The sequence below is a fragment of the Nannospalax galili genome, unplaced genomic scaffold (genome assembly GCF_000622305.1).
Source record: "Nannospalax galili isolate Female #2095 unplaced genomic scaffold, S.galili_v1.0 scaffold188, whole genome shotgun sequence".
NCBI lineage: Eukaryota > Metazoa > Chordata > Mammalia > Rodentia > Spalacidae > Nannospalax > Nannospalax galili.
In genome coordinates this window covers 4,108,445-4,132,785 of record NW_008360325.1, presented here as the reverse complement: position 1 = coordinate 4,132,785, position 24,341 = coordinate 4,108,445, and the positions used below count along the sequence as shown (strand labels likewise).

Below are 24,341 nucleotides of genomic sequence, written 5' to 3'. Positions count from 1 at the left end.
CTAGCCTGCTCTTTGGCTAGTCAGAACAAAAGGTACTTCGAGAATCACTCTTGCCTCCCAGCAGCATTGACCAGGTGACTGGCTAGGTCTCCAAATTACTGACCTCAGACTTAGCTTGTTAGAACTTTCAGGTGGTGTTCAGATGCGTGGCACCAGGCAGGGAAAAGGGTCGTTGTGTGCCTGACAGGCTTTGTGGCGTCTTCCCTGAGCCTAAATGGTCGGGGTGGTGCCAGGAAGATCGTGTAGCTGGGATGGCTTGGAGACTTGTTGGCAGTTGTGAGCGAACATCACTTAGTGCTCTTCTAAGAACTGTGAGGGAGCATTGAAACTGACTATTGGCAGCAGGGCAGTAGGCAGAGGGAACTTTCCACTGATCACAAGGTGCTGCATGGAGCTTTCTGGCCAGGCTGCGCCCCAGCCCTGTGTCCCCAGCCAGCATCCTGGAGTTTATTGAGGAGGGGATGATACTGCATCCATCTGAAGCCTAGTGCTTGACGTGCCGCAAAGTAGCATGTTTGATGACGTTGACCACTTAAGGCCATTCAGACACCCTAAGAATTGGCATTGGGGATGGGCAGCTTGCTGTGCTGTGCTGCCTGCCTCCCTGCCTTGGGCCGCATTGTGTCTGCATATGTAACATAATGTAGGGGAGAAGGCATCAGTACCAGAGCCTTTTTTTTTTTCAGTAATGCCAGCAGCTGTTAGACTGATATCTACAGATGACATGAAAGATTCTGTTGTGTTCATTTTCTGGGAACTTCTATAGGCCCTGGCTCAAGGACTTTGCATTGTATCTCATGTACATCTTTTTCTTAAGTGTTCTTTGCTGTTTCTGGAATTGTCCTTGGTTTTCCTTAGCTCATAGGTCATAGACACAGAAATATTATAGTATTTAAGGCATCCGCATCAAGCATCAGATGGCTTTGCATCCAGGAAAACATTGATAACTCAGTTTAAAGCACCAAGCATGTGTAACATGGCTCTATAAAATATAATAAACGCATAATGTTAAGCTTTTTAATGCCTGTGGTTCTCGTTTGTTCTTCCTCTGCCGGGTGTCTTTGCACATTAAACATGGAGGATGCCCTCTCCCGCCTTGTTGGAGGCTTCCCAAATCCACGGGGACAGCTGCTGTGCCTTCCCTTCTCACCCAGGAACAAAATGCCTGAGACTCAGTCACAAGAGCGAGACATGTTTTCCTGCTCTCAGGCCAAGAGGAGTTTGAATAAGAACCTCCTCCTGTGCTTTCCAGAAAGCACAGCCAAGTGAGGTTCTCCTGCAAATGCAGTTGGGCTTGTGGTCCCCAGTGTCAGCCCTGGACGCTTGAGAGCCAAAAGATGCACTCAAAATTTGGTGAAATAAGCTGCTCGGCCCAACATGGTGCAGAGCAGTGCTTTACCGCCTGCCTGGGGCCCTGCAGCCTGGTGTGCTGCTAAGGGAGGCCCCTGCCGCTCTCCAATATTTCCCTCCTTTTGTGGATGATAAATGGGACTGCTGGCAGTGTTGCTGAGGTGGCAAGGCCCCCAGCCGGTGAGCAGCCAGTGAACCCCAACCTGAGGCCTGTGTAGACTCAGCAGCGGCAGGGATGGACCTTGGTGCATACATATTCAGTTGGTAGGGGCAACCTGAGGGTTTGGGAGCCGCTCTTCATCCACCAGCCTGCTTCACCGCCTGGCTGCAACGTTTGATGACAACCTGGCTGCCCAAGGCCATCCATGGCCCCGTGAATGTGTCAGTTGATCCCTGAGCTACCCAAGGAACTGGGGAGCATTATTACTACACTAAGAATGAAGAAACAGGCCCAGAAGTTTACCTGCAGATGGTTTAAAATCCAGGCCTGTTAGCTTTAACTGCATGGTGCTTGCTTCTCATCCCTTGGCCTGACTTACCTTTCAACCCCCTCTTCACAGAGGCCCTGGCTCTTTGCAAATGGAGTGCATGGGGCCTCCTCCCCCAGCTTGGGACTTTCTGGAATAGAACAGTGGGCTGCTGTGAACATCAGAAAGACTGCCCCTCCTCTAGGCCCAGCTGCACCCAGTGGAGCCTTGCTGGCCTCACTGGACTGCACTGTCTGCAGCCTGGTGCTCAGTGCCCTATCCAGCTCCCAACCGTCCAGAGGAATCTTGTCTCCCTCCCTCTGTCTCTCAAGAGTTTTCACTTCCAAAGTTTCCCTTGCAGGGTTCCCAGGTCAATGATTCTGTGTTTTACGTGTTAGAGGGTGTTTAAGGGACTCCCCAGTGGTACTTGTATCATCCCTACTAGATAAGCTCCAGTAGAAGGTGTGCTGTGTGCTGTGAGAAAGTAGGGTTGAAGAGGAGACAGGACGGGGCCAGTAGATGTTCTCAGGAGCTGCCAGGCTTCCTCTGTAGGATCTGCCATGGGTTATATATCAGGCACTCCCTTGGTCCCCCCAGCTGAGCCCAGACCCCAAGGGCTGCCTAGGCTGCCTGAGCTGCTACTCCGTCTTCTGCCTTGGGAGGACACTGTGGGCCAGGGTTGCTTGTGAGCTTGGTGACTGGGGAGTTGCCTGAGCTGCCTCACCCTAGCCTTGTGCATACCCCTCTTGCCCTGGGCAGTGTGACCAGGATCTGCTCCTTTAACCTCCAGCCTTCCCAGGCACCCTTCGAGGGTCTGCCTATGCTCGGAAGCTCTGAACTACCAGTTATACAGAGGCCAGCGCATGGGCAGTTAGGACAGAGAGCTGGGCGACATAGGCAAGCAAGAAACTTGTCATCTAAGCTGGTGCTGCCTTTTCAACAGGTGGGATCTAGTTGAGGGTGGTTAGAGTGTGAAGATGCTGCCTTTGGAAGAAGTGATTGATGTAGTTCTCCTGGGACCCCAGTTCTATCATGGTTGGTTACAAACAGGCAACCCCACACACCTAGGTTCTTCTACATTCTTCCCTTAGAAAACCCAAGAACTTCACCAGAGGCCCAGTAGGCATTCTGGTCTCTAGTGTTTGTAGTGGTGGTACTTGGGAAACATGGATATCTACTTCCCAGGGCCACATTCAAATGCCTTTCCAGACTGAGCATCAAGAGTTATACTCTTTAGAATTACCTTCCCTGACTGTCCTCTTTGTTTTTTTGCTTTATTTTTTTGAGACAGGGTCTCCCTGTATAGCCCCTGCTGGCCTGGAACTCACTATGTAGACCAGGCCAGCCTCATCCTCAGAGATCCACCTGCCTCTGCTTCCTGCGTGTTGGGATTAAAGGATTGCCCACCACATCCAGCTCCTAACCTTGAGCCCACATTTCCATTCTTGCCTTCCTTTGCACCCCTCTATACTTGCATGGTGAAGCCCAGCCTAGCTCTGCCTGGCAGCCTCTGGCCCCACCCATCCCATCCCATCCCATCCCTCCCTCCCGTCCGTCCATCCATCCATCCATCCATCCATCCATCCATCCATCCATCCAGTAGCACACTTGGATCCCTTGGCTCCAGCCTGGTGGAGGTTAGAGAGACAAACAGAATTGTTCAGGTACTGTTAACACATGGAACAGAGCTCAGCATCCTGTGTCCCTGCTGTAGACTGCCCATGTGCACATTCAGGCTGAAATGTATTTGCTCATCCAGACTTGAAAGAGACCCATCGCAGCCTGTGGTGTCACTAGCCAAGCATGCCCTAGCAGTGCCCCCTCAAGGGCCCCCATCTGCCTAGGAATGTAGCTGTGAGGAGGTTGAGCAGGGAGCATCTGGTTCATCAGCACATCCCCTGAAGCTACTACTGCCCCCTCTGGATTCCCTGGTTGGGGTAGACACTGACTGGCCCAGCAAGGCTGTCCCCAGAAGTGGAATCCAAACCCAGCTGTCAGGCAGCTGAAATGTCTAAGGTAAGAAAGCAGAGATCAGAGCATGCAGCGGGTCCTGGGCCTGCCCTCCCTTCATCCTTTGGTGCTTGAACCACCCACTACTCCAGGTTAATGTTACCTCTGGCCACAGAGCTTGGCCAGTCAGCCAGCCAGTGACCTGGTGGGGACCTGCCCAGGCCAGTCCTAAGTGGGCTCTTCTGCTGCCCTGTGAAGGATGGTAGGGCCTAGTGAGGGCTGTGGGGTCAGGTCCTAGCACAAGTCATGTGATACAGGTGTATGGTATGGACTTTTAGGGCCATTGAGAAATAAATGGATAGTGTACCACACGCCAAGCTGCTGTCCCTACAGTTCCAGAACCCACTCATTGTGGAAGCCTGTGAAAGGGCAACGTGTGACGAAGGATGAGAAACAATTCACTCCAGGCCAAGGCAGGGATGTGCCTTGCACGAGGTGGCTTCAGTTCCGTCCTTTCTGTGCACATGAAGACCAGAGTGATTAGAAGTGAAAGGCCGGCTCAGTGTGCACAGGCCCTGCCCAGGTTGGGCCATCAGGAAGGTGCCTCTCTACAGCTGGCCTCTAGCCCTGAGGTCAGCCCCAAGCTCCATCCCTCCCTGGCCTGTCCCTTCTCTCTGCCCCTCCAGGTTTTGTCCCCCAAAGCCCTCCAAGAAACAGCTGCTGTAGCCATGCCCTTTATAAGCCGTTTTTTTTGAGGAGCCAAGGAAAGTGGTGCACAACAGGATCCAGACGTCAGCGGCTCAGACTGTTCCTGTTACATAGCTTGACTCCGCCCATCTCCGGGGCTACATTTTCACACTTGGAGCACTCCCTGCCTGGACTGGAGCACTCTATTTTTGGCTTCCAGGTGCACTTTGACTCAGCTACCTTAAGCTTCCACCTCACCTGGCCTGCCCCCTTTTTTCCCTGGGCCCACTTGCCTCACAACTTACTACGAAGTTTTTAAAGCATGAATCAGATCCTATCTTCAATGAAAGCCTGCCAGTGACTGCCAGATGCAGCAAGGGGACCCTGGCCCTAAGCCCTGTACTACAGCTTGTGATGCATTTGATGGCCCAGGGCAGAGAAGCCAAGGGGCAGTAAAGGTGGACTGTGCCTGGCCGTCCACAGGCCCACTAAGGCCAGTGTTTCTTGCCGCATCCTCAGGTCTTCTGGCTGTATTTTAGTGTGGAGGGCAGGGTCAGAGACCTGAGGTGGGCCACAGTACATGGCTGTTTCACAAAGCTCTCAGAAGTCCCAGCCCCTGACTTCAGTTTGCTTTAGCTACCTCAGGGACATGTGGCCTGCATAGCTGGCAGAGGCAGGCAGATCTCTGGGAGTTCAGGGCCAGTAAACTCACAAGCTATGTCAATTCCATTAGCTGTGATTTGCCAAGTAAATCCCAATTTTCCTTGATAGCCAGATAATGACAATCACAGATTATTGTAATTGACTTAATTACTCTGATACTCAGACCACACAATTGCACATATGACAATAGCCAGAGGAGTGACCCAGGGGCGGGTCAGAGGACAACTTGGAGGGAGTTGGTTCTCTCCTTCCACCGTGTGGGTTCCAGGGCTAATGTAGGTCACTAGGTGAGCACCTTTGAGCCATCTCGCCAGCCCAATGCTTCCTTTTAGCTAGTCCCGGAGGGTCGGGTCCGTCTGGATCTGGTATAAGTTCTGCTATGACTTGGTGTACTCATAAGCGTCATTTATTATGTTGTGTATATGAATGTTTTGTGTGCTTTATTGCAAGTGTACCTGCTAAATGGCATGTTTGTAGCTTTACCTCAAGTAACTCTCATGCCTCCGTTGACCCACCTTGTGGACCTGTCCCAAGTCACCTGGATCCATGTACACAGACCACAGCCACCCCAATCCATGATGAGGAAGGGAACAAAGCCCCTCATACCACGACACAGGAGCCTTAGACACTTGAAAAACAATAACTTTATTCCTTCAGAGGATCATATACAACAGCAACATTCACCTAGAGAGCTGAAGACTTGCCCCGTTTGAACAGTCTGCCTCCTAGGAGTGCTTGTCATAGTCCTGTGCTCAGAAGGACCCAAGCTGGCTATACTGTGCCTGTAACTAAGACCTCTGCTTCAAGAGGCACAGGCATGGAGGAGACTGCCCCCGCAAAACACCATTTTCTGGAGAGTGGATCCCACACTGCATCTTTCCACCATGGGGCATTCTGGCCGTCAGTCCCCATTTTACAAACAGGTAGCCTGAGACCCAGAGGTAAGAGGAATTGTTGTACTACAGACCTTCACTACTGGCCTGTCCCCCATTGGGTCCCTAGACTGATGAGAGACTCAACAAGCTTGGTGCCAGGACCCTGGGATCCCCTGCAGTTTGGGGGCAGCCACTGAGATGTTGGGTACACAGGTGAGGAGGGGCTGTGCTAGGCCAGGAGAACTCCAAGCTGCCCTCTGCCTCTAAATGACAAGAGGTACTGGAGTATCTCTGGGCACCAGTACCCAAGGTGCTTAGTTGGGTGGAGGATCTATGGGGAATTGGCAGGTCCTTGGCCAGCTTGTTACAGGTGGCTCAGGAGACACCCCTGGGAGTGCTAGGGCTGGAGAGGTTGGGTGGCAGTTCCAGCTGCAGAACACACACTCAGCCAGGCACAGGGCTAGGTCTAGCCAGGCATTGCCCCCGACCATCCCAAATGTACCATGCAAGAAAGTCCTCATTTCACAGCTAGGAAAATGGAGGCCAGTGGAGGATCGACTGTGGTGACCACCACCAGCCAATTTGCTTTAGCAAAGTGACCCTGGAGAGGGTGGTGGAACAGACATCACAGACTGGAAGGCTGGGCCAGGGTGGGCCCTGCAGGGGCAGCAGGGGCTGCGGGCACTGCCTCACCCTCTGGCCGGGCTTCCTTGCCTCGAGTGTAAGTGAGCACCACAGTGACAGTGGCGAAGGTGGCAGCATTGACAGGGAAGGCACGCAGCAGGGTGGAGGTCAGCCCACGTGTGAAGACACGCCAGCCCTCCGCCTGGTAGCTCTGGCGCACGCAGTCGATGATGCCATGGTAGCGCGGGGCTCCTTGCAGCCCATCAGCTTGCAGTCTCGATTTAACCACGTCCACAGGGTAGGTAGAAAGCCAGGACGTGATGCCCGATGTACCTCCCGCCAGCAGCAGCTTGGGCACCAGCAGGCGGTCACCTGGCTCGCAGCCCATAGCACGTGTCAGCACATCGTAGGTGAGGAAGTAGACACCAAAGCTGGGTGTCTCTCGCAGCAGTGTGGACACCATGCCTCGGTTGACGCCACACAGGCCCTCCTGGCGGTAGATCTGCACCAGGCAGTCCAGGGAACCCTTGTAGGTGCGGGCAGGGCCCACATTCTGCAGCTGCAGCCGTGTCTTGGCCAGCTCCATGGGGCAGCAGATGACACACTGAATGGCACCTGCTGCTGCACCTGCCAGGAACTGGTTGAGTGGTGAGTCTTGGCCCAAGGCCCGGAGGGTGTTGCCTTGTACCCCAAATACCAGCGCATTGATGAAGGTAAGCCCCATGAGTGGTGAGCCCAGGCCTCTGTACAGACCCAGCACCTGCGGAGACAGGGGTGTCAAGGCTGCAGGAAGCCACTCTACTCAGGGGCCTCTGGTTGCCCAGACACTGTCCTCAGTCTCTCTATGCAGACAGCATAGCCCACCCAACTGCTCATGGGAAATATGCAAAATCCTCAATCCAAGCAGCCCAGGCAACAACCATTTCACATACCCACAGCCCCCTGCCCACCCACAAGCTCTAATGACCTTTCCCGAGACTCTGGCATGGCAGGTAGTAGCACCCGAGGGCCAGTTCCCTAACCCTACAACCACCCCAATCCAGCACTCACACTCTCCTGCTTGATGATGGACTGGAAACAGTGCAGCGTCCCTCGGTATTGGGGCTTCTCCACACTCTGCACCTGCAGCCGCACCTGCCAAGAAGCTTCCTGTGAACCCTCAGATTCCAGGGCAGGGCTGGCTGTGAGAGCCAACAGCTACAGGAAAGCCACTGCAGAGGGATGGGGGGGGGTGTCCGCAAGTCCTCAGACAAAGGCAGGGGCTACAGCCTGGTATCCACCAACCCAACCTCCAGGAGCTTCAGTGCCACTCCTGCTTGGTTCCCCTTGAGAATCCTGGCCATGAGTATGAGCAGTGACAGTTGACAACCTAGGGACCCATGGCAATAACTCCAGGCCCAGTGGTCCAGATCCTCTTCTGTGGCAAAGCGCTCTGTTGCCCGAGAATCTATCTGCTCTTGATGCGCAGGCTCAATAGTGGCAGAGAGGGACACTGCCTGAACTGGGAATCCACGTCGCTACTGGGGGGAAACTAGATCAAATCATACAGGATTGGGCTGGGGTTATAATTCAGTGGTAGAATGTTTACCTAGCCTGTAGGAGGCCCTGGGTTTGATTCCCAGCACCACCAAAAGTAAGTAAGTAAGATTTTTTAAAAATTCAAAGCCCTGGGGCTGGAGAGATGGCACAGCAGTTAAGTGTACTGGCTGTTCTTGCAGAGGACCCAGGTTCCATTCCGAACACCCACATGCCAGCTCCTCCAGGGGATCCAAAGCCCTCTTCTGATCTCCATGAGCATTTCATGACATGGGTGCACCTACCTGTATGTAAGCAATACACTAATACACATAAAATAAAAATAATAAATATTTTAAAACTAAGCCCGGTGTCGTGGCACATGCCTTTAATCCCAGCAGAGGCAGGCAGATCTCTTGAGTTTGAGGCTAGCCTAGTCTACATGAGTTCCAAGCCAGCTGGGGCTACAGGGAGACCCTGTCTCAAAAAGACATAAAATAAAATAAAAATAAACCCGAAATCCCACAAAGAAATGGTCCTCATTGAAGCCCAACCCAGGGGAGAGCCTCCTCTGAACCCGGCAGCCTCACACTCAGCCCTGGGCACTAACACATCTGCCCACTTGGGTTACAGCTCCAAGATGGAAAGGCCAAGCCTCAGGTATTCTCCAACAGCCAAGGCTGTTGTCTCCAGGGATAGGAGTGGAGGTAAGGGTGGGCTAGGATGGTGGTGGGGGAGTGCCCTTCCCAGGGACAGCCAGGCTTCAGCCGCCCGCAACCATCTCCCCATGGATCTTTGGCTGGAGAACGCATTCACACAAGGAGAAACTACCACTTCCTCACACAGGACCTCTAGGGTAGGTAGGCAATTCCCAGGAGTGGCTGACCCCAGACCCCTGCTACCCTGGCTGCCTGGCACTCTACCAGGCTTGAAGGAAGGGGTGGTCTCAGAAGAACAAAGGCCCTCCATGAGCTCAGGCTATAGACACCATAAGCCCTAGCACTGGCATTAGGGGCTGATGTGAAACGGCCCTCTTGTCACTCTGCAGGTCCAGCCAGCTTGAAGGAACAGCAGGTTTAGGCAGCCAGGCTCCTCTACTGATGCTGTTGGCACCTGGGGCTGGGAGGGGCTCTTGCTGACTCGGAGTATTGGGAACCAAATCAGGACTAAACATGGCCTCATCCTGTAATCAGTTCTTAATGTTTTGGGGTAACTGGGGCTCCTTTGAGGAAGAAGGGAAACAGGGCTTGGGAAAATGGTCATTTGCACCCATGTCCTGAGGATTCCCAGCTATCCACAGGGCTGAAGGGTGATGACATACAAGTCTCCCCAGATCCATAGGGACTGGCTTTTCACCACCTGCCCAGCACCTGTCCTGGGCCCAACTCACCTCATGTCCTTCCTGGCCCAGCTAGTCGAAGGAACTCGAGGCGGGGTTCAGGGCCTCACCCTGGGTAGGTGAGGACAGAAGGACCAGCTGGTCTGTCCCCACTAGTGCTCACTAGTCTCGAAACTCCACCAAGGGCAACCCTACCCCTACCCGGGTGAGGCCCACACACTGACTTTTTCTCACTGTGAGTTACTCACAAGGGCTGTGGAAACTGCTATGCAAGTTGTTTCTCTTTTTAGTTTGTCTCTACCATGGTCATGGTTAAGGTGGGTTTTTTAAACCCATGCTACTCTTGGGGTTTTTTATTTACTATTTTTATTTTATGTGTATGAGTGTATTGCTTGCATGCGTGTTAAGTGCACTTGTGTTGTGCCCTTGGAGTCAGAAGGGGGCATTGGATTCCCCTGGAACTGGAGTTACGGACAGTTGTTAGCAGCTATGTGGGTGCTAGGATTCAAACCTGGGTCCTCTGCAAGAGCAGCGGGTGTTCTTAACCACTGAGCCATCTCTCCAGTCCCCTATATTACTTTTGTAATCAAACACCAACAAAAGAATGTGTACATGCCTGATGACTAAAATACATTTCAAAGATACCACCTACCACTCCACTTAAGGCTGAAGCATGAAGACTGAGTTTAAGGCCAGCCTAGGATACACATGAAGACCCTGGCAAACCAAATGGTTGTTAGACACCCTTGTGGCTCAGATTCTGAAGGCAACACCCAAAGTGTAAAACTGCTTTGTTTGGGGGAAGAAGAAATGGGCTTTTGTGCATTTCCTCATTTTCTTTTAATGAGAGAACCTAAAGTCAATACTGAAACAGAGCAGTGAGGCCACTGCTGACAGTTAAGCCCAGTGACTGGACCCCATGATGGGCTCAATGTAACAGCAGGAGGCAGGGAGTGGGTGTGGAGGGTCACAGGACTGACTCAGGTGGATCTGCTCCCTTCATGATAAAAAGCTCAGGTGTTCTTTGTTTTTTAATTTAAAACAGGATCTCACTCTATAGCCCTGGCTGGTCTGGAACTTACCTTGTAGACCAGGCTTGCCTTGAACTCACAGAGATCCAGCTGCTTCTGCCTCCCAATTGCTGGGATTTAAGGTATGCGCCACCACATTGAGCTGAAAGCAGCCTTTTAAGGCCACTTTGCTCAAATGTGATGCCCATGGGCCACCATGGTGAGGGGCACAAATAACTTTCTCAAAGACCACCTTCCAGGTGTCCAGCTGTGGAGCAGTGGGCAGTAGATTGACTCCTGTAGCTAAAATAACTGCAGGGGTGTGGCCACGAACTCAGCAGCTCCAGAAGAGTTGGGTCACCAGAACAAAAGTGTTCTCCAGCCTGAGGGGGCCACCCAAGCCAGGCTCAGCCAAGTCAGCTGAGAGAGGCAAAGCCTCCGCAGAGCCTGGCTGAGGAAGTGAGTCCAAGGCTCTTCTTGGCTGGACCCAGTTGTGGGAGGTGTTCGACACACATGACCAACAAGATATAAACACAGAACCAGGAGGATACGGTTGGCCTCATGGGGGGCCAGCCACGCAGTGTGGGCATGGCAGCTCACCTCCTGGTACAGGTTCTGCCAGGGCCTGACCCTTGCAGCCCTGTGCAGGAAACTGAGGGGCCACTGCTCGCCAAGAGAACCTGTTCTCCAGCCTCTCCACAGGTGTGCCTGCTGTAGGGTGACCAAAGTCTACGCTGTCCAGAAGTCTACGCTGTCCAGAACTTGCATTCATCCAACACACATTATCCTGGTAAGCACTGAGCAGAGGGCCCTTGGGAACCCCATCAACCCCCTCCTTTCACAGATGCTGGCCCAAGGTCAGGCACTAAAGTTAGCTGGCAGAAGAGGCTTGGACCAGGGACAGAACTTTTTAAGGTCAAAGCCAGTGCACTAGGCCAAGCCCTTATGCCCACACTGGAAGAAATCCCAGGTCTGAATTAATAAATTCTTTTCTTTTCTTTGCCAACAAACACCTGGTTCACTAAAAAGAGAGGACAGGAAGTGCACCTCAATCCAGCTCAGGATGACGTGCTAGCCTCCAGCTCTGCCCACACCTGAATGGGAAAAAGGAGCCAAGCTCCAGTTCTCAAGTACAGGAGGTCTGATCTAGGGCCCTGAGGCAACAGCTACCTGGGTCCTAGGAAGAGAGCTACTAGGGAAACTTCCATTGGGGTTTTCCACCAAAGGGTGAGGGTCGCCTCTGCCCTGGGGGCCTAAGAACCTGGAACTCCAGTTACTCACTGTGTGTGATACCGAGCAGAGCTGGCTGAGTACCTGCCTCTGTGCTCAGAGTCCTGGCCACCTAAGGGGGGTATTCCTTAGGTCCTAGGCCACACCACACGAAAGGACACACACCAGCACTCAAAACAGGCCTGCTAATCACTGATTCATGAAGACCATGTGAGGGACATACCTGGAGTTCATTTCTGTTTGAGACAGGGTCTTGCTATACAGCTTGAGCTGACTTCAAGTGTGATTATCCTGCCTCAGCCTCCCGAATCTATAAGCATCTGCTACCACGCCCAGACGTTTCTGAGGTAGGGTTTCCCTCACCTCAAATTTTCTTTTTTTTTTTTCCCTAACTGAACTATATGTGTGCATGTGTGTTTATAAATTATGTATGCACATGTAACAGTAATAATCAAAGGGGACATGACGTTGAGAAGGAGTAGAGGGGATAGGGGAAGAGTTAGAGGGGTCTGCGAGCAATGGAAGTAACGCAAAAACAGTGTCCATGTATGATGTCCACAAACGTAAAAATTAAAATTTAAAAAACAAATGACAGGCCAAGTGGTGGCGCAGTCTTTAATCCCAGCACTCGGGAGGCAGAGGCAGAGGATCTCTGGGAGTTCAAGGCCAGCCTGGTCTACCCAGTGAGTTCCAGGACAGCTGGGGCTACAGGGAGACCCTGTCTCAAAAAGACCAAAAAAAAAAACCACACAATTTTTCAGCACAGTATTGCCTAATAAATATTTTAACATTTGTTGCTGTTCACAAAGTTATCTCTATCACAAGTGATCTCCCTGTTTTAAGATGAAATATAAGCATGCCTTCTCATGTCTTATACCTGCCTCTCTCCCCAGCACATGTATGTTACAAATCTGGGAGTAAGAAATGACTGAAAAACAAGAGAAGGTGTACATTTGGAAATTCTGGCCAGGCATGGTGGCACAGGGTTTTACACCGAGGAAGCTATGCTTTCCATGGAGAGATTAAGGCCAGGCCAAGCCAAACAGTGACAACTCATTTCCAAAATGTGTGTGTATATGTATACATATATATATATATATGTGTGTGTGTGTAAAATTTGAATATGAATGTATATATCCACATACATGTATGTGTTTACCATATATACATTAAACATGAATTCTGCTGATACAGTCCTTATCTAGCACTGACATGGTGTCTTACACTTTTCAGGTTCTTTTGTTTTTATTTTTTGAGACAGGGTCTCCTTGTAGCCCCAGCTGTCCTGGAACTCACTAGGTAGACCAGGCTGGCCTGGAATTCCCAGAGATCCACCTGCCTCTGCCTCCCAAGTGCTGGGGTTAAAGGCGTGCACCACCACACCCAGTGTGCCTTATACTTTTCAATTCATCTCCAGTTACACTGTTTCTATGGTCTACTCTAATTATTCCTCGTCTGTCAATAACTACTGTTTTTACTACCCATTTAGTGTATCAGTATATGTCTACATGTAGAATTTTTATTTCCCATTCCTTTCCTGATGGAGAAATGATTGTATACAGTTTTTCATAATTTTTAATAAAATGAATAGGGGCTGGAGACGGCTCAGTGGTTAAGAACACTGGTTGTTCTTGCAGAAGACCTGGGTTCAAATCCCAGCACCCACATGGCAGCTAACAACTGTCCGTAAGTCCAGTCCCAGGGGATCTGACAGCCTCTTCTGAGCTCTGTGGGCATTGCATGACACGGGTGCACTTACCTACATGCAAGCAATACACACATACACATAAAAATAAATAGAAAATTTTTAAAAGTTTTTTAAAAAAAGAATAAAATTAATAAGAGCAGGGGCTGCAGAGATGGCCCAGCATTCAAGAGCTCTGGCTGCTCCCCCACAGAGGACCTGGGCCCAATTCCCAACACCCACCTGACAGCCAACAACCATCTGCAACTCAAGTTCCAGGGGATCTGATGCCTGCCTCCAACCTCCATGGGTCTGACATGGGTGCACTTACCTGACCTCAAATTTTCCGTTCTCCCAGGGGCTGGAATTCCAGGTGTGCGCTACCACACCTGGCCCTACAGGTTCTGATGCCTTGTATTTCTGCACTTTTTTTTTCCCTCTTAACTTTCTTTCAAGAAAATGCTAAGGGAATTCTGTATCTGGAAGGCAAGGCTTCCTCACTCTGGCTGATAAGAAACCTGCCCATCAGCACCTCAGTTTCAGCTGGCCAAGCAGAGCATAAACTTGGCCTTCAGCCCCAATTTGTCAGAACAAGTCCAGAAACAAGGGTCAGTTCATTCAGTGGGAAAGCAGCTGCCCACCTGATGGTCTTGAAGAACTCTGTACCTTCATTCCAAAACCTCAGGCATGACCGTGAACATGTTCCTGGGGCAGAAGCCCTACAGGCCTGTCTCCCACATCTACAAGGGTATGGGAATGAAATGATGATGAGACTCACCTTGACTGTGTCAAACGGGTGTCCCACAAGCACACCTGCCACACCTGGAAGGAAAGGGTACCTGTGACCAAGTGCCTTGAACTTTGGGTTCTGGGAGGTGAGGTTCTAGCAAGGAAGGCTGGGCAGACACTGCACGTGGAAGGGACGCTGAGGCAACTGCAGGGCTCTGGGCCCATCCCAGAAACTCCTCTGGTAACAAGAGCTAGGCAACACCTGCTTAGCTCAAGGCTGATTTCCTTCCCTTCCTCTGTACCTTGGAAGATGATGAGTCTGTGGTCACCAAAGTGTCCCCTAAATGGCACAGCACCATTTCGGAAGTGTCCCATAGCTTTAAATGATGCCTCACACAGCAGCAGTTTCAGGGATGTTGGAGTTGGAGGTCAGCTTGCCAACAGCACCAGGATGTGTTTGTTTTGGTGTTTGTTTTTGGGACAGGGTCTCCCTGTAGCCCCAGCTGGCCTGGAACTTGCTATGTAGAGCAGCTGGCCAGGCAGCCCTCAACCTCACAGAGATCAACCTGCCTCTGCCTCTTGAATGCTGGCATTAAAAGTATGCACCACCAAGCCCAGCCCTATCATCTGGATTTGAATTTTCCCTCTGCTACTGAGCAAGGGGCCTTTCTGAGCTGGGTATGCTCAGGAAGGACTCATTGGGCATCATCCTCCTCACTGGAAAGATGCTGAACATCTACCCCCATCCCATGGTGGCCTGGAGGTTAGGACCTCCAAGAAACACTGCCTGAAGACCTCTGCTCCCTGCCAGAGAGCCTCAAGCCCAGGGAGGCACCTCAGTGCCCTGACTCATGCTTTAGTTATTCACCAGTTCAGGGCCTGCCAGAGACCCTGCCCCCGCAAGAGCAAGGTTCACATCTCCTAAAAGGCATAAGAGCACTCCCAAGTCCTGAAGGTTGAGAATGGCTCTGCCACCACCTGTGAAGGGCAGCCCAATGACTCCATTTCACTGAAGGAGAAAGTGATGTCAGTGAGACAAACAGATGCTTCCTTCTCTAGAACCTGTGAACATCTGTCAAGGAGCCCTTTTGGGGCTGGTCAGTAGCTCAGTGGTAGTGCCTGAGGCCCAGGCTCCTCCCTCAACACTGCAAAAAGTCTCCTTTTATTGCTAGCAATTTACGTCTAATTAAAATGGCTGTTTGCTGCATAATAAACAGCAGCATTGCAGTCTGCTGGCCAGTCTTCTTGGTTTTGTAAGATCCTAACCCTCCCGCTTCACAGGATGACTTTTACCTATGAGAAAACCAAAACCAAAAAGCAGTACATCCATTGCACACAGCCAGTAAGTGATGAAACCCGGCCTGATCACATTCCCAGTCCCTTTAGGGGCTGGCCACAGACCTTACCTGGAGATGCGAAAGGGTGGGTGACTGAAGGTCAGTGCACATCCACGCTCTAAACTCTGCCTGGTATCCTCACACAGTACCTGATCCTGTTTCATGCTTCTGTCCTTTTTTAAATTTTTCATTTTTGGAGACAGCATCTCACTATGCAGCCCTGGCTGGCCTGGAACTTGCTCTGTAGACTAGGCTGGCCTCCTATTTGCAGCGATCCTCTGGCCTCTGCTTCCCCAAGGCTTGAGATAACACCATGCCTCACTATGCACTAGTCATTTTTTTGTTTATTTATGTAAGTGTATGAGTGTTCTGATTGCATGTACGTAAGTACACGACATCCATGCAGTGCCCACAGAGGTCAGAAGAGTGTGTCAGATCCCCTGGAACTGGGGTTACGGAGGAAGGTTGTTAGCCATCATGTGGGTACTGGGAACTGAACCCATGTCCTCTGCAAGAACAGATGGTATTCTTAACTGCTGAGCCATCTCTCCAGCCCCTCTTCTGGAGGGAGGAATAAAGTTAGTGCCCTCTGCCCCCTAAGGCACTCTCTGCCCCTGACTCCACCCCAACTCAGCCCCACAGCACTACCACTTTCCCTAATCTTGACCTATAAACTACAGCTTCTCCCATCCTGGGATCTGCTCTGCCCTCATTCACTTGATTGGAAGTGAGGGCCAGGCAGGGTCTGCAGGGCCTCACCCAGGGCCACAATCAGAAGCCAGGCACGGTGTGCAGGAAATCTCTGAGAGTTCATCTGTGGATTTCAGGACTATATCCAGGGGGTGCCATGGGGGTGCCTGTTTCTTTAAACGAAGTCTGCCTGGCACTTCACCAGCCCTCTCACTGCACATTCATGCCGTTCCAAGCCAGGGAAATCTCCACTACTATGCATTCATCAGTCTTCTCCATCCTGCTCCCTCTCTCCCGCAGACCCTCTCACCTCCCTAAACCTTCCTCCCGACTTCACCTGTTTCTGGTGTTTGGAGGGAGGGGGTATTGTTTCCTTTGGAGAGAACCTTTTTCACCTGTATTGAACTTGCAGTTGTTGCTGGAAGAGGGACCCAGGACCTCACAATGCTAAGCAACCCAGACCCCTTTAGCATTTTCTGCACTTGCAAAGCCTAGTTCCAGAATCACTTTGGTTGGGTTGAGCTGCATCGCCTTTGAGTTTGGAAAGCCTAACACACACTGCAGGTGTGCTAGAAGATGGGTATGCCCTAGCTTAACTCCTGCTGAGAACCCATGGTCCCAGTTGTGAGCCCAACTCCCTTGCTGTGGGGGGCTGCTTGGCCTCTAGTCCCAGACTTGCCCGGGCGTCAACAAAAGCCTTTTCCACTTGGAGGACATAGACGACAGGATGAAGTAAGGTGAAGCCCCTTACCCATGCTTCTACTAGGGAGACCTGCCAAGGACTCCACTGCTGGCAGGCCCTGGCATTCCCACTCTCCACCCATATCCTTTGCTCCCTCACGTGATGGCGGGAGTCCACCTAAAGAACTTGCATGCTCCAGGAATGGAAAAGGGAGTTGGGTCTCTAGTCCTGCAGCCTTTGAGAGCCAAGTAACCCTGCCTTACCATCTCCTGGAGAGAACCCACTAAGCCTGTCACACCAGCAGAAGAGGACCCATCTCCCAAAGTCTCCAAAGTCACTGCCCATTGCCAGAGCAACTCCCACATCATGATCATTCAAGGGCAGGAGGGGACCATGGTCCTAGAGACACCCGACAGCACAATATGGGGAGAGATGAAAGGTCTGTCTCCTTCACACAGATGCCAGGTGATCAGTCATCTCTTATGACCCTCTGGCCATCCAGAACCAAGGGGCCACTGTGGTCTCAAGATTTGGGACTGATCTCACAGTAGAAAGAGAGCAGAAGCTAGATATGACCCCCAAACCACCCATCTATCGATCAAGGTGCTTGTCCTGCCTTGCAGAGAGGTTAAATCAGGATAGGGTGTGTGCTAGGCCAGTCAGACACACCCACAATGCACCCTCCCTTCTGAGGAGAAACCCTGTTATCAGCCTGTCCTCCAGGTGGGAAGGAGCCCAAACCGGAAGGAATCAGGAAGGTGATTCCAGAGGCCAGATCCCCACATGTGTGAGCTGCCTGCTCCTGGACAGCACAACTCTGGGCACTACTGTGCAGTGACAGGAAGGCCTAGGGCACAATCAGATCACTGTCTACTCCTAGTAGTCCCACAAGATCTTTTTAGACTAGTCCCCCTGACTTTGTCTCCTCACTGGGTGAGACCAGAAGATGCTCTGCAGGTGACCTCCATGCTCATGTACCTGAAACCTCGGGCCCTGGCTCCAATGTAAGTGGGCACTCTCCATGTACCCTGGAGGAGCATGCAAAGCAGGGCTTAAGGCTGGGCACATGACCTTCCTGCGGTGGGCTGGTGAGGATGGGAGGAAGGGCATCCCAGGTAGGGGGCCTGCCCAAGCAAGAGCCCAAGGAGTGATTGAATAGTGGGGGTGGTTGGGGTTTCTATGCAGGCCTGACTTTTGATGCATATCTGCTCCCCAGGACAACTGCAATGACCACAGAGAGAACCCTGCCCCTGGAGAGACTGCAAGGGGGCCTTGACCATGGAAGGGGCCCTCAAGCCACCTGCTACAGTTGGGCAGAGCAGAGGTGGGGCCTAAGGTGGGGCTCCTCTGTGTCCCTGGCACTCAGAACTTGGGATAAATGGCTGCACCTACCTCCAGACATTTCTGGGCTTTGTCCCCCTTCTGAAGCTTCCAGAATAGAGACTGGGTAACAGCCTGGAAGTTCTCAAGTACCTCTGGGGCACATCACTGCCCAGGAAAGGTATCCCGTCAGACCAGCCACCTCCATCCAGCAGGAAGCAAGCACAAATTAACCACCTAAGGTCACAGCCAGTCAAATACTGCTTTGATGCCAGTTCTTTTCTGGCAGGCCAGTAGTAGAGAGCTGTCAACTAAGGGGATGAAGACACAGGGGTGAGGATCCAGGCCACAGGCCTCAGACTTGAACCCAATCTTGACATAACCAACCAGTCCTCTGTGCCTCAGTCAGTTCACCTGGAATCCGGGTGGCAAAACCAAGCTCTCACCTATTGAATAAACTAAACGTCTAGGTAAATGAGACAAAGGCTCAACAGGTGCCCACGGCAGGTCACAGGCAGGTCACCTGCCCTGCCCTCTGACTCAAGCTCTCACAGATCAGACTGGCTTGCTTAAAGGCATGAGGCCCACTCCGTCACCCGGTGGACCTCTGCCCCTTCTTCTTATGCCTCCAGCAACTCAAAACACCTCATATGAGGGAGGGTCGTTTGCCACCTCGTGACTGGGCACTGGGGTCAGGTCGGCCAGCGCAGGAGATTTCCCGGTGGCACCAGCCTCGCCCAGGACAGCTGCGGGGAAAGATTCCTCCGGTTCGGCGCCCGCATCCTTCCAGCTAGTCCCTGCCTCGGGCCAAGCCGCGAAGCAGCCGGGAGCCCCAGACCTCCCAACCAGCAGGCCAGGAAGGTTCCCCACGCACTGAGCGCCACTCTGCCCTGATGTCATCCAGGCCCACAGACCTCGGGACAGAGCTTTGCCAGCCGCGGGTTACAGCGCAGACCTGGGCCGCAGGGCAGCGTGCCCGCAGGGGAGCGTGCCCGGCAGGTGGCCGTCCCGCATCCCCGGCCCCTGAGCCCGCGCCTCCTTACCCCCGGCGCATCCAGCCAAGAAGTCAAGCGCCATGGCCCGGCCCGGCGAGGTGGCCCGCCTCCTTTGCCTCCTTTGCCTCCTCGGGCCCGGGCCCGCTGCTGGCCGTCGGGGCTCCGGCGAGCTGTACAGCGGCTCGCCCTGGCCGCTGCTTCCGGGGTCCGAGCGCCAGCAGCCGCGGTCGGAGCGGCGGCTGGGTGGCGACTCCCCTGCGTGCGCCCGTCTGTCTCGCCCGCTCGCCGCCCGGGGTCCCTCACTTCTGGCCACGCACCCCGCCCGGCGGGCCGCAGCATCCCGCCGGCGCAGAGCACAGCTCCCCCACCTCCTCCCTCGCCCTCCCGGGCGCAAAGCGCAGCCAATGGGCGTATGAGCGCGCGGCCAACACCCCGCGCTCCGGGCGCCGCCGCCGCGCCTCATTGGCTGGGTGCGCCGGGTGGGCGGGCCCGGGGACGTGGCGGGCGGGGGCACGCCGGGCTCCCCAGACAAAGAGTGTGCTTTTCGCGCCCGCCCGCGCGGCTCCGGGACTGGGCTGTCCGCTGCGGCGTCGCGGGACCTCGGAGCTCCTCCAGTGCTCTGCGCGGTACTGGGCAGCCATCCCGGGCGGCTCTCGCTCCTCTCTGACCCCGGGACCCCGCCCGGAGTTTGGATGCGACGCTGGCGCTGAACCTCAGAGTCCTTGTCTGTATAATGGGGACACGGTAGCGAGAGCACGCGACCCTGCAAGGCCTGCGGGCTCGGACGCAGCTAGTGCGGAGAGTCCTAGAGCAGAGAACGGCCCCTCTGCCGCAGCTCGGCTGGAGGGGGTCTGCGCTGCCTCCGGTCTCCTTGGGCGAGTGCGCCCAGGCGCGTCCCGTTGCACCGGAGACTTAGGACTGGAGAGCAACGAACTTTCCAACAGATGGTGGGCATGGTGACCGCGGGAACCGCTGAGGGTTGTGGAGAGGAGCGAGGGAGGTTCCAGGTCAGGGCTGGAGTCACCAGTAGGCTAGATCATGGGGCAGACATCGGGACAGGGAGAGCCTGGTAGAGGGCAAGGAGCGTGCAAGTGTGCCAGGGTTGGGGAGCTTTTAAGGGCTGTGGGGTGAGAGCCGAATTCTGGCATGCCCACCCAGGAGCCCTAATGTTTACAGATTCTCCTCGGGGCAGGGCCCAGTGCGCTTCCCAGCCACCACTTCTCGGGCCTCTAAAAGTCGGGACTTTATCCGGAGCCGCGATGGTAACAGGTCGCACTGCTGGCTCCAGTGCCCTTTCTGAACTGGGAGTGGGACGCGCCCGGGCAAGGAGCTGGTTGCGGCAGCCAGCCGGGTGGATCCGGTGGAGGGACAGGTCTTAAAGGTTGTGCTGTGTACTAGGGATACCTGGGGGTGTCAGCGGCAAAGCCTAGAACTGTCAGGAACCCCAGTGCTCTTGTGAAGTGGTGTTTATCATTAGAATCTAATGGAACCTTCATGAAGGAGAGACCCAAACCCAGGGCTGCTGACTTCTAGTCCAGTGCTCGTGGTGGCTGCTGGGCCCTGAGCTAGGGGTCTGGAGGCCTGGGCTTGAATATCAACAGTCTCAGCCTGCCAGGTGCCTTCTGAAGGCAAGTGGTGGGGCGGGGGGTGGGGAATCCATCCGAACTGGAGTGGATGTGGGGGGTCCCTTGGTGGCTGGAGCCCCCCCCCCAAGCCCATGCCATTAAACCAGACAGCAGGTCTACCCAAAAGTAGAACTTAGAAAGCCCTTGGGTGTGGGGGGAGCGTAAATGTCTGCACCTCCTTGTCTGGCTTTGGCTAGCTGGGGGAAATAAAATGTAGAAGCAGGGTACTAGATCAGAAACTGGGGGACAAGTGATATGAAGATAAGGACAGCCCGTTTTGCTTGTGGTTTCTTTCTTTCTTTTTTCTTTTTTTTTTTTTTCTTTTCTTTTTGAGGCAGGGCCTCCCTGTAGCCCCAGCTGGCCTTGAACTCACAGAGATCCTCCAGCTTCTGCCTCCCAAGTGCTGGGATTAAAGGCGTGCGCCACCACATCCGACACTTTTCATTTTGAGACAGACTCTTGACATGTAGCCCAGGCAGCCTGGAGCTCACTGTGTAAACTGGGCCAGTCCAAGATTTCCCACCCTCCTGCCTCAGCCTCCCAGGTGCTGGGACCACTGCTGTGCACCACTAGATTTCTTTCTCTTCACTGGGCTGCCTGCACAGGAAGCAAATGCCTCACTAGCTGAGCCTCACCTCCAGCCTCTGTTTTGCTTTTTAATTTTTATTTTACATGTGTGAGTGCTTGTCTGCATGTATGTAAGGGCGCCCATGTCATTCAAAGCCTGAAAAGGCCAGAAGAGGGTGTTAGATTCCATGGAACTGGAGTTACAGATGGTTGTTAGCTGCCCTGTGGGTGCTGGGAATTGAACCTGGGTCCTTTGCAAGAGCAGCCATTACCCTTAAACACTGATCCATCTCTCCAGCTCCTTGTTTTGTTTTTAAGAGAACATGCAAATACCATGATCTTGAATCATAAAGCCAGATAGAGAGAGACAGAGAATATTACCTGTTGGGAGCATGTGAGAGCCCGCCTTTAAGTTGATGTCATTTCTGGCACATGTTGAATGGAGCTCTGACCTTCTGGGGGGGCTTGGGAAGGGTCCAGCAGCCTAGACATAGTTGGCAGTCTATAATTGAGCTTTAGGGCCATTGGAGGGAGGCCCCAGGGTCAACACTGATAGGAATCCAATAAAACCCTGTGGCCAGGTTCTAGGCACCTACGAGGCAGAGCAGGTGGCGCTGATTGTGCGGGGCTGGTGTTTAGTCTGGACCTATTATGTTTGGGGACAAAGTATGTGAAGGACTGGAGGGGTAAGCTGGGACTGGAAACTGCCCCAGATGGGCAGGGATCTGTCCTGTGGAACTGAGTATGTCCTCCCTCCTGGTCTGCTAGTTGGCACTGTTGGGGGGCAGGCATTGAGATGGGAGGGGTCACTTGAGCCAAGGGTCCAAAGATCTGGCACTGGGGGGCTAGATTGGCCCAAATGTTTGACTTCCATGGTGGCTGAGAAGAAACCAAAAGAAGCCAAGAAGCCGACCTGGAGTAAGTGGCCCACTCTTGGAGCTGTGCGTTTTATTGTTTTCTCATTTCCTGAGGGTAAAATTACAGCAGGAATGTTCTGCCTCTTCAAACTCCTCTCCCTGGGGCCCTGAGAACCCAGCAAGGTCAAGCAGTAGGCAAATGTCGGGTGGGGAGGAATTTGCCCTGGATCATAGTCAAGTGCTTTTGTTTGGAAGTCTGTAAGTTCTTATGTACGACAGGTCCAGTGTGGAAAGAGAATCAACAGTAGGCAGAAAGGAAGAGTGTCTCCCATTCTTCCCACCCTGGAACCTGTTGTATTGAGTGAGTTGTTACTCAGCCCCACCTCACTCAGAGTAGAACTCAAGTTCAGTGCCAAGGATGCCTGAGGATGACCTGGCTGCGCCCTCACTACTTGCCTTCCATCCCTCTCCTGCTCAGTTTCAGCCCATGTGCCAAGCTGGCTCCCGCCTCGGGGCCTTTGCACTGGCTGCCCTCCCTGCCCATGAGAAGCCCTTTCCCCAGACTTGCATATTTCTAGAACTTGAGCCCTGCTCAGTTCTCACCTCAGAATGGGCTGGACCAGACCACCAAGATCTGAACGTACCCCCCCACCCCAGTTCAAAGGTGGAAATCCCTTCTCCAAGTTCATAGCTTTAGGAAGTGGGCCCCTGCTGGCTGACAGCTGACTCCCTTCTCTGGAGGCATGTGGCTTGTGAAAGACAGGCAATGGGTGTTGAGATGGCCCAATGGGTAAAGGTGCCTGATGTGAAGTCTGATGACCTGAGTTCAATCCCCAGAACCCGTATAGGGCAAGGAGAAAACCAACTGTCCCTGGTTGTCCTCTGGTGTCCACACTTGTGCCATGACACACATGCGTGCACACACACACACACACACACACACACACAAACTATAAACAAAAAACAGGCCGGGCGTGGTGGCACGTGCCTTTAATCCCAGCACCCGGGAGACAGAGGCAGGCGTATCTCTGTGAGTTCAAGTCCAGCCTGGTCTACATAGTGAGTTCCAGGACAGCTGGGGCTACAGGAAGACCCTGTCTCAAAAAGACCAAAAAAAAGAAGCCAGTAAGAGATTGGGGAGATGACTTAGTTGATAGAGTACTTACATGTAAACATGAAGACCTGAGTTTGGATCTCCAACAGGGCTGTCCTAGTTTGTTTCTCCATTTCTGTGACAAAACACTGATCAATACCAATGGGGAGGAAAGTGTTTATTTAGCTCACATCTCCCGAGTCACAATTCATCAGGGAGCCCAAGGTAGGAACTCAGGGCAGGAACCTGGAGGCAGGAGCTGGAGCACAGGCCATGGAAGAACGCTGCTTACTGGCTTGCTCCCCTGGCTCCTGCTCAGCCTGCTTTCTTATACAACACAGGCCCACCTGCCCAGGGGTGGCACCACCCACAGTCAGCTGGGCCCTTCCACATCACTCAACAATCAAGAAAATGGCCCACAGACATGGCCATCGGCCAATCCAATGAAGGAAATTCCCTAGTTGAGGCTCCCTCAGTCCAGGTGAGTCACGTTGACACTAAAGCTGTCCAGCACAAGGGCCTACGCACAGGAGGCTGAGGCAGGAGAATCACCCATACATTCAAGGCCAGTCTAGACTAACCTTATCTCAATAAAATATAAATTTAAAATCCAGGAGGCAGAGTCCTTGCTGGCTACAATCACCACCTCATGGAGCCAAGGAAGTGCTTGAAGGGGCTAGCTCTTCAGGGATGGGGTGCCCTGGCAGGTTCCTTCAGGGGAGGCTGGGCACTGGCTTGTTTGGCTAGTGTCTTCTCCAGACTTCCAGGACTGGACTCAGCAGAGGGTTCCAGTATAGCTCAGTCAGAGTGCTAGCCTCCTCAGTGGGCTTTGGGACTCGGGGACAGGGTCTCCAAGGCAGGACGGGGTACTCTGGCTGGGACCATGCGGTCCTGAGGAGAGCTCTGGGGAGCAGAATGTACTCAACCCTGCTGGTACACTACTGAGGGTTGCTGGAAGTGGGAATTGAGGATTAATTTTATTAATTGCTTCCCAACCCTGGGAATGGAGCTGGGAAAGGATCCTGCATTTCCACCTGTTCCCCTGGGACCAG

General features: G+C 53.1%; 1 protein-coding gene across 2 annotated transcripts; it reads right to left on the bottom strand.

The window, feature by feature from the left end:
- Positions 1–5,743: 5,743 nt before the first annotated feature.
- On the bottom strand, positions 5,744–19,509 carry Slc25a29 (solute carrier family 25 member 29). 2 transcript variants are annotated; one of them, XM_029559913.1, is made up of 4 exons: positions 19,196–19,509; positions 14,173–14,216; positions 7,667–7,827; positions 5,744–7,376 (listed from the first exon to the last, which is right to left on the bottom strand). In XM_029559913.1, exon 4 carries the CDS (start codon positions 7,338–7,340, stop codon positions 6,618–6,620), a length of 723 nt encoding a protein of 240 aa, XP_029415773.1. In that variant the 5' UTR covers positions 7,341–7,376; positions 7,667–7,827; positions 14,173–14,216; positions 19,196–19,509; the 3' UTR covers positions 5,744–6,617. The 2 variants fall into 2 exon arrangements, with proteins under 2 accessions (XP_029415773.1, XP_008823845.1); XM_008825623.3 differs by having other exon boundaries at positions 7,667–7,750.
- Between the last annotated feature and the right edge of the window lie 4,832 nt (positions 19,510–24,341).

Coding starts and splice junctions, on each gene's coding strand:
- Slc25a29 (XM_008825623.3), bottom strand. CDS start 19,229: ATGGCGCTTGACTTCTTGGCTGGATGCGCCGGGG. Junction 14,217..19,195: donor CTTGGCTGGATGCGCCGGGG/GTAAGGAGGCGC, acceptor CTTTCCTTCCAG/GTGTGGCAGGTGTGCTTGTG. Junction 7,377..7,666: donor CCATCATCAAGCAGGAGAGT/GTGAGTGCTGGA, acceptor CTGTCTCCGCAG/GTGCTGGGTCTGTACAGAGG.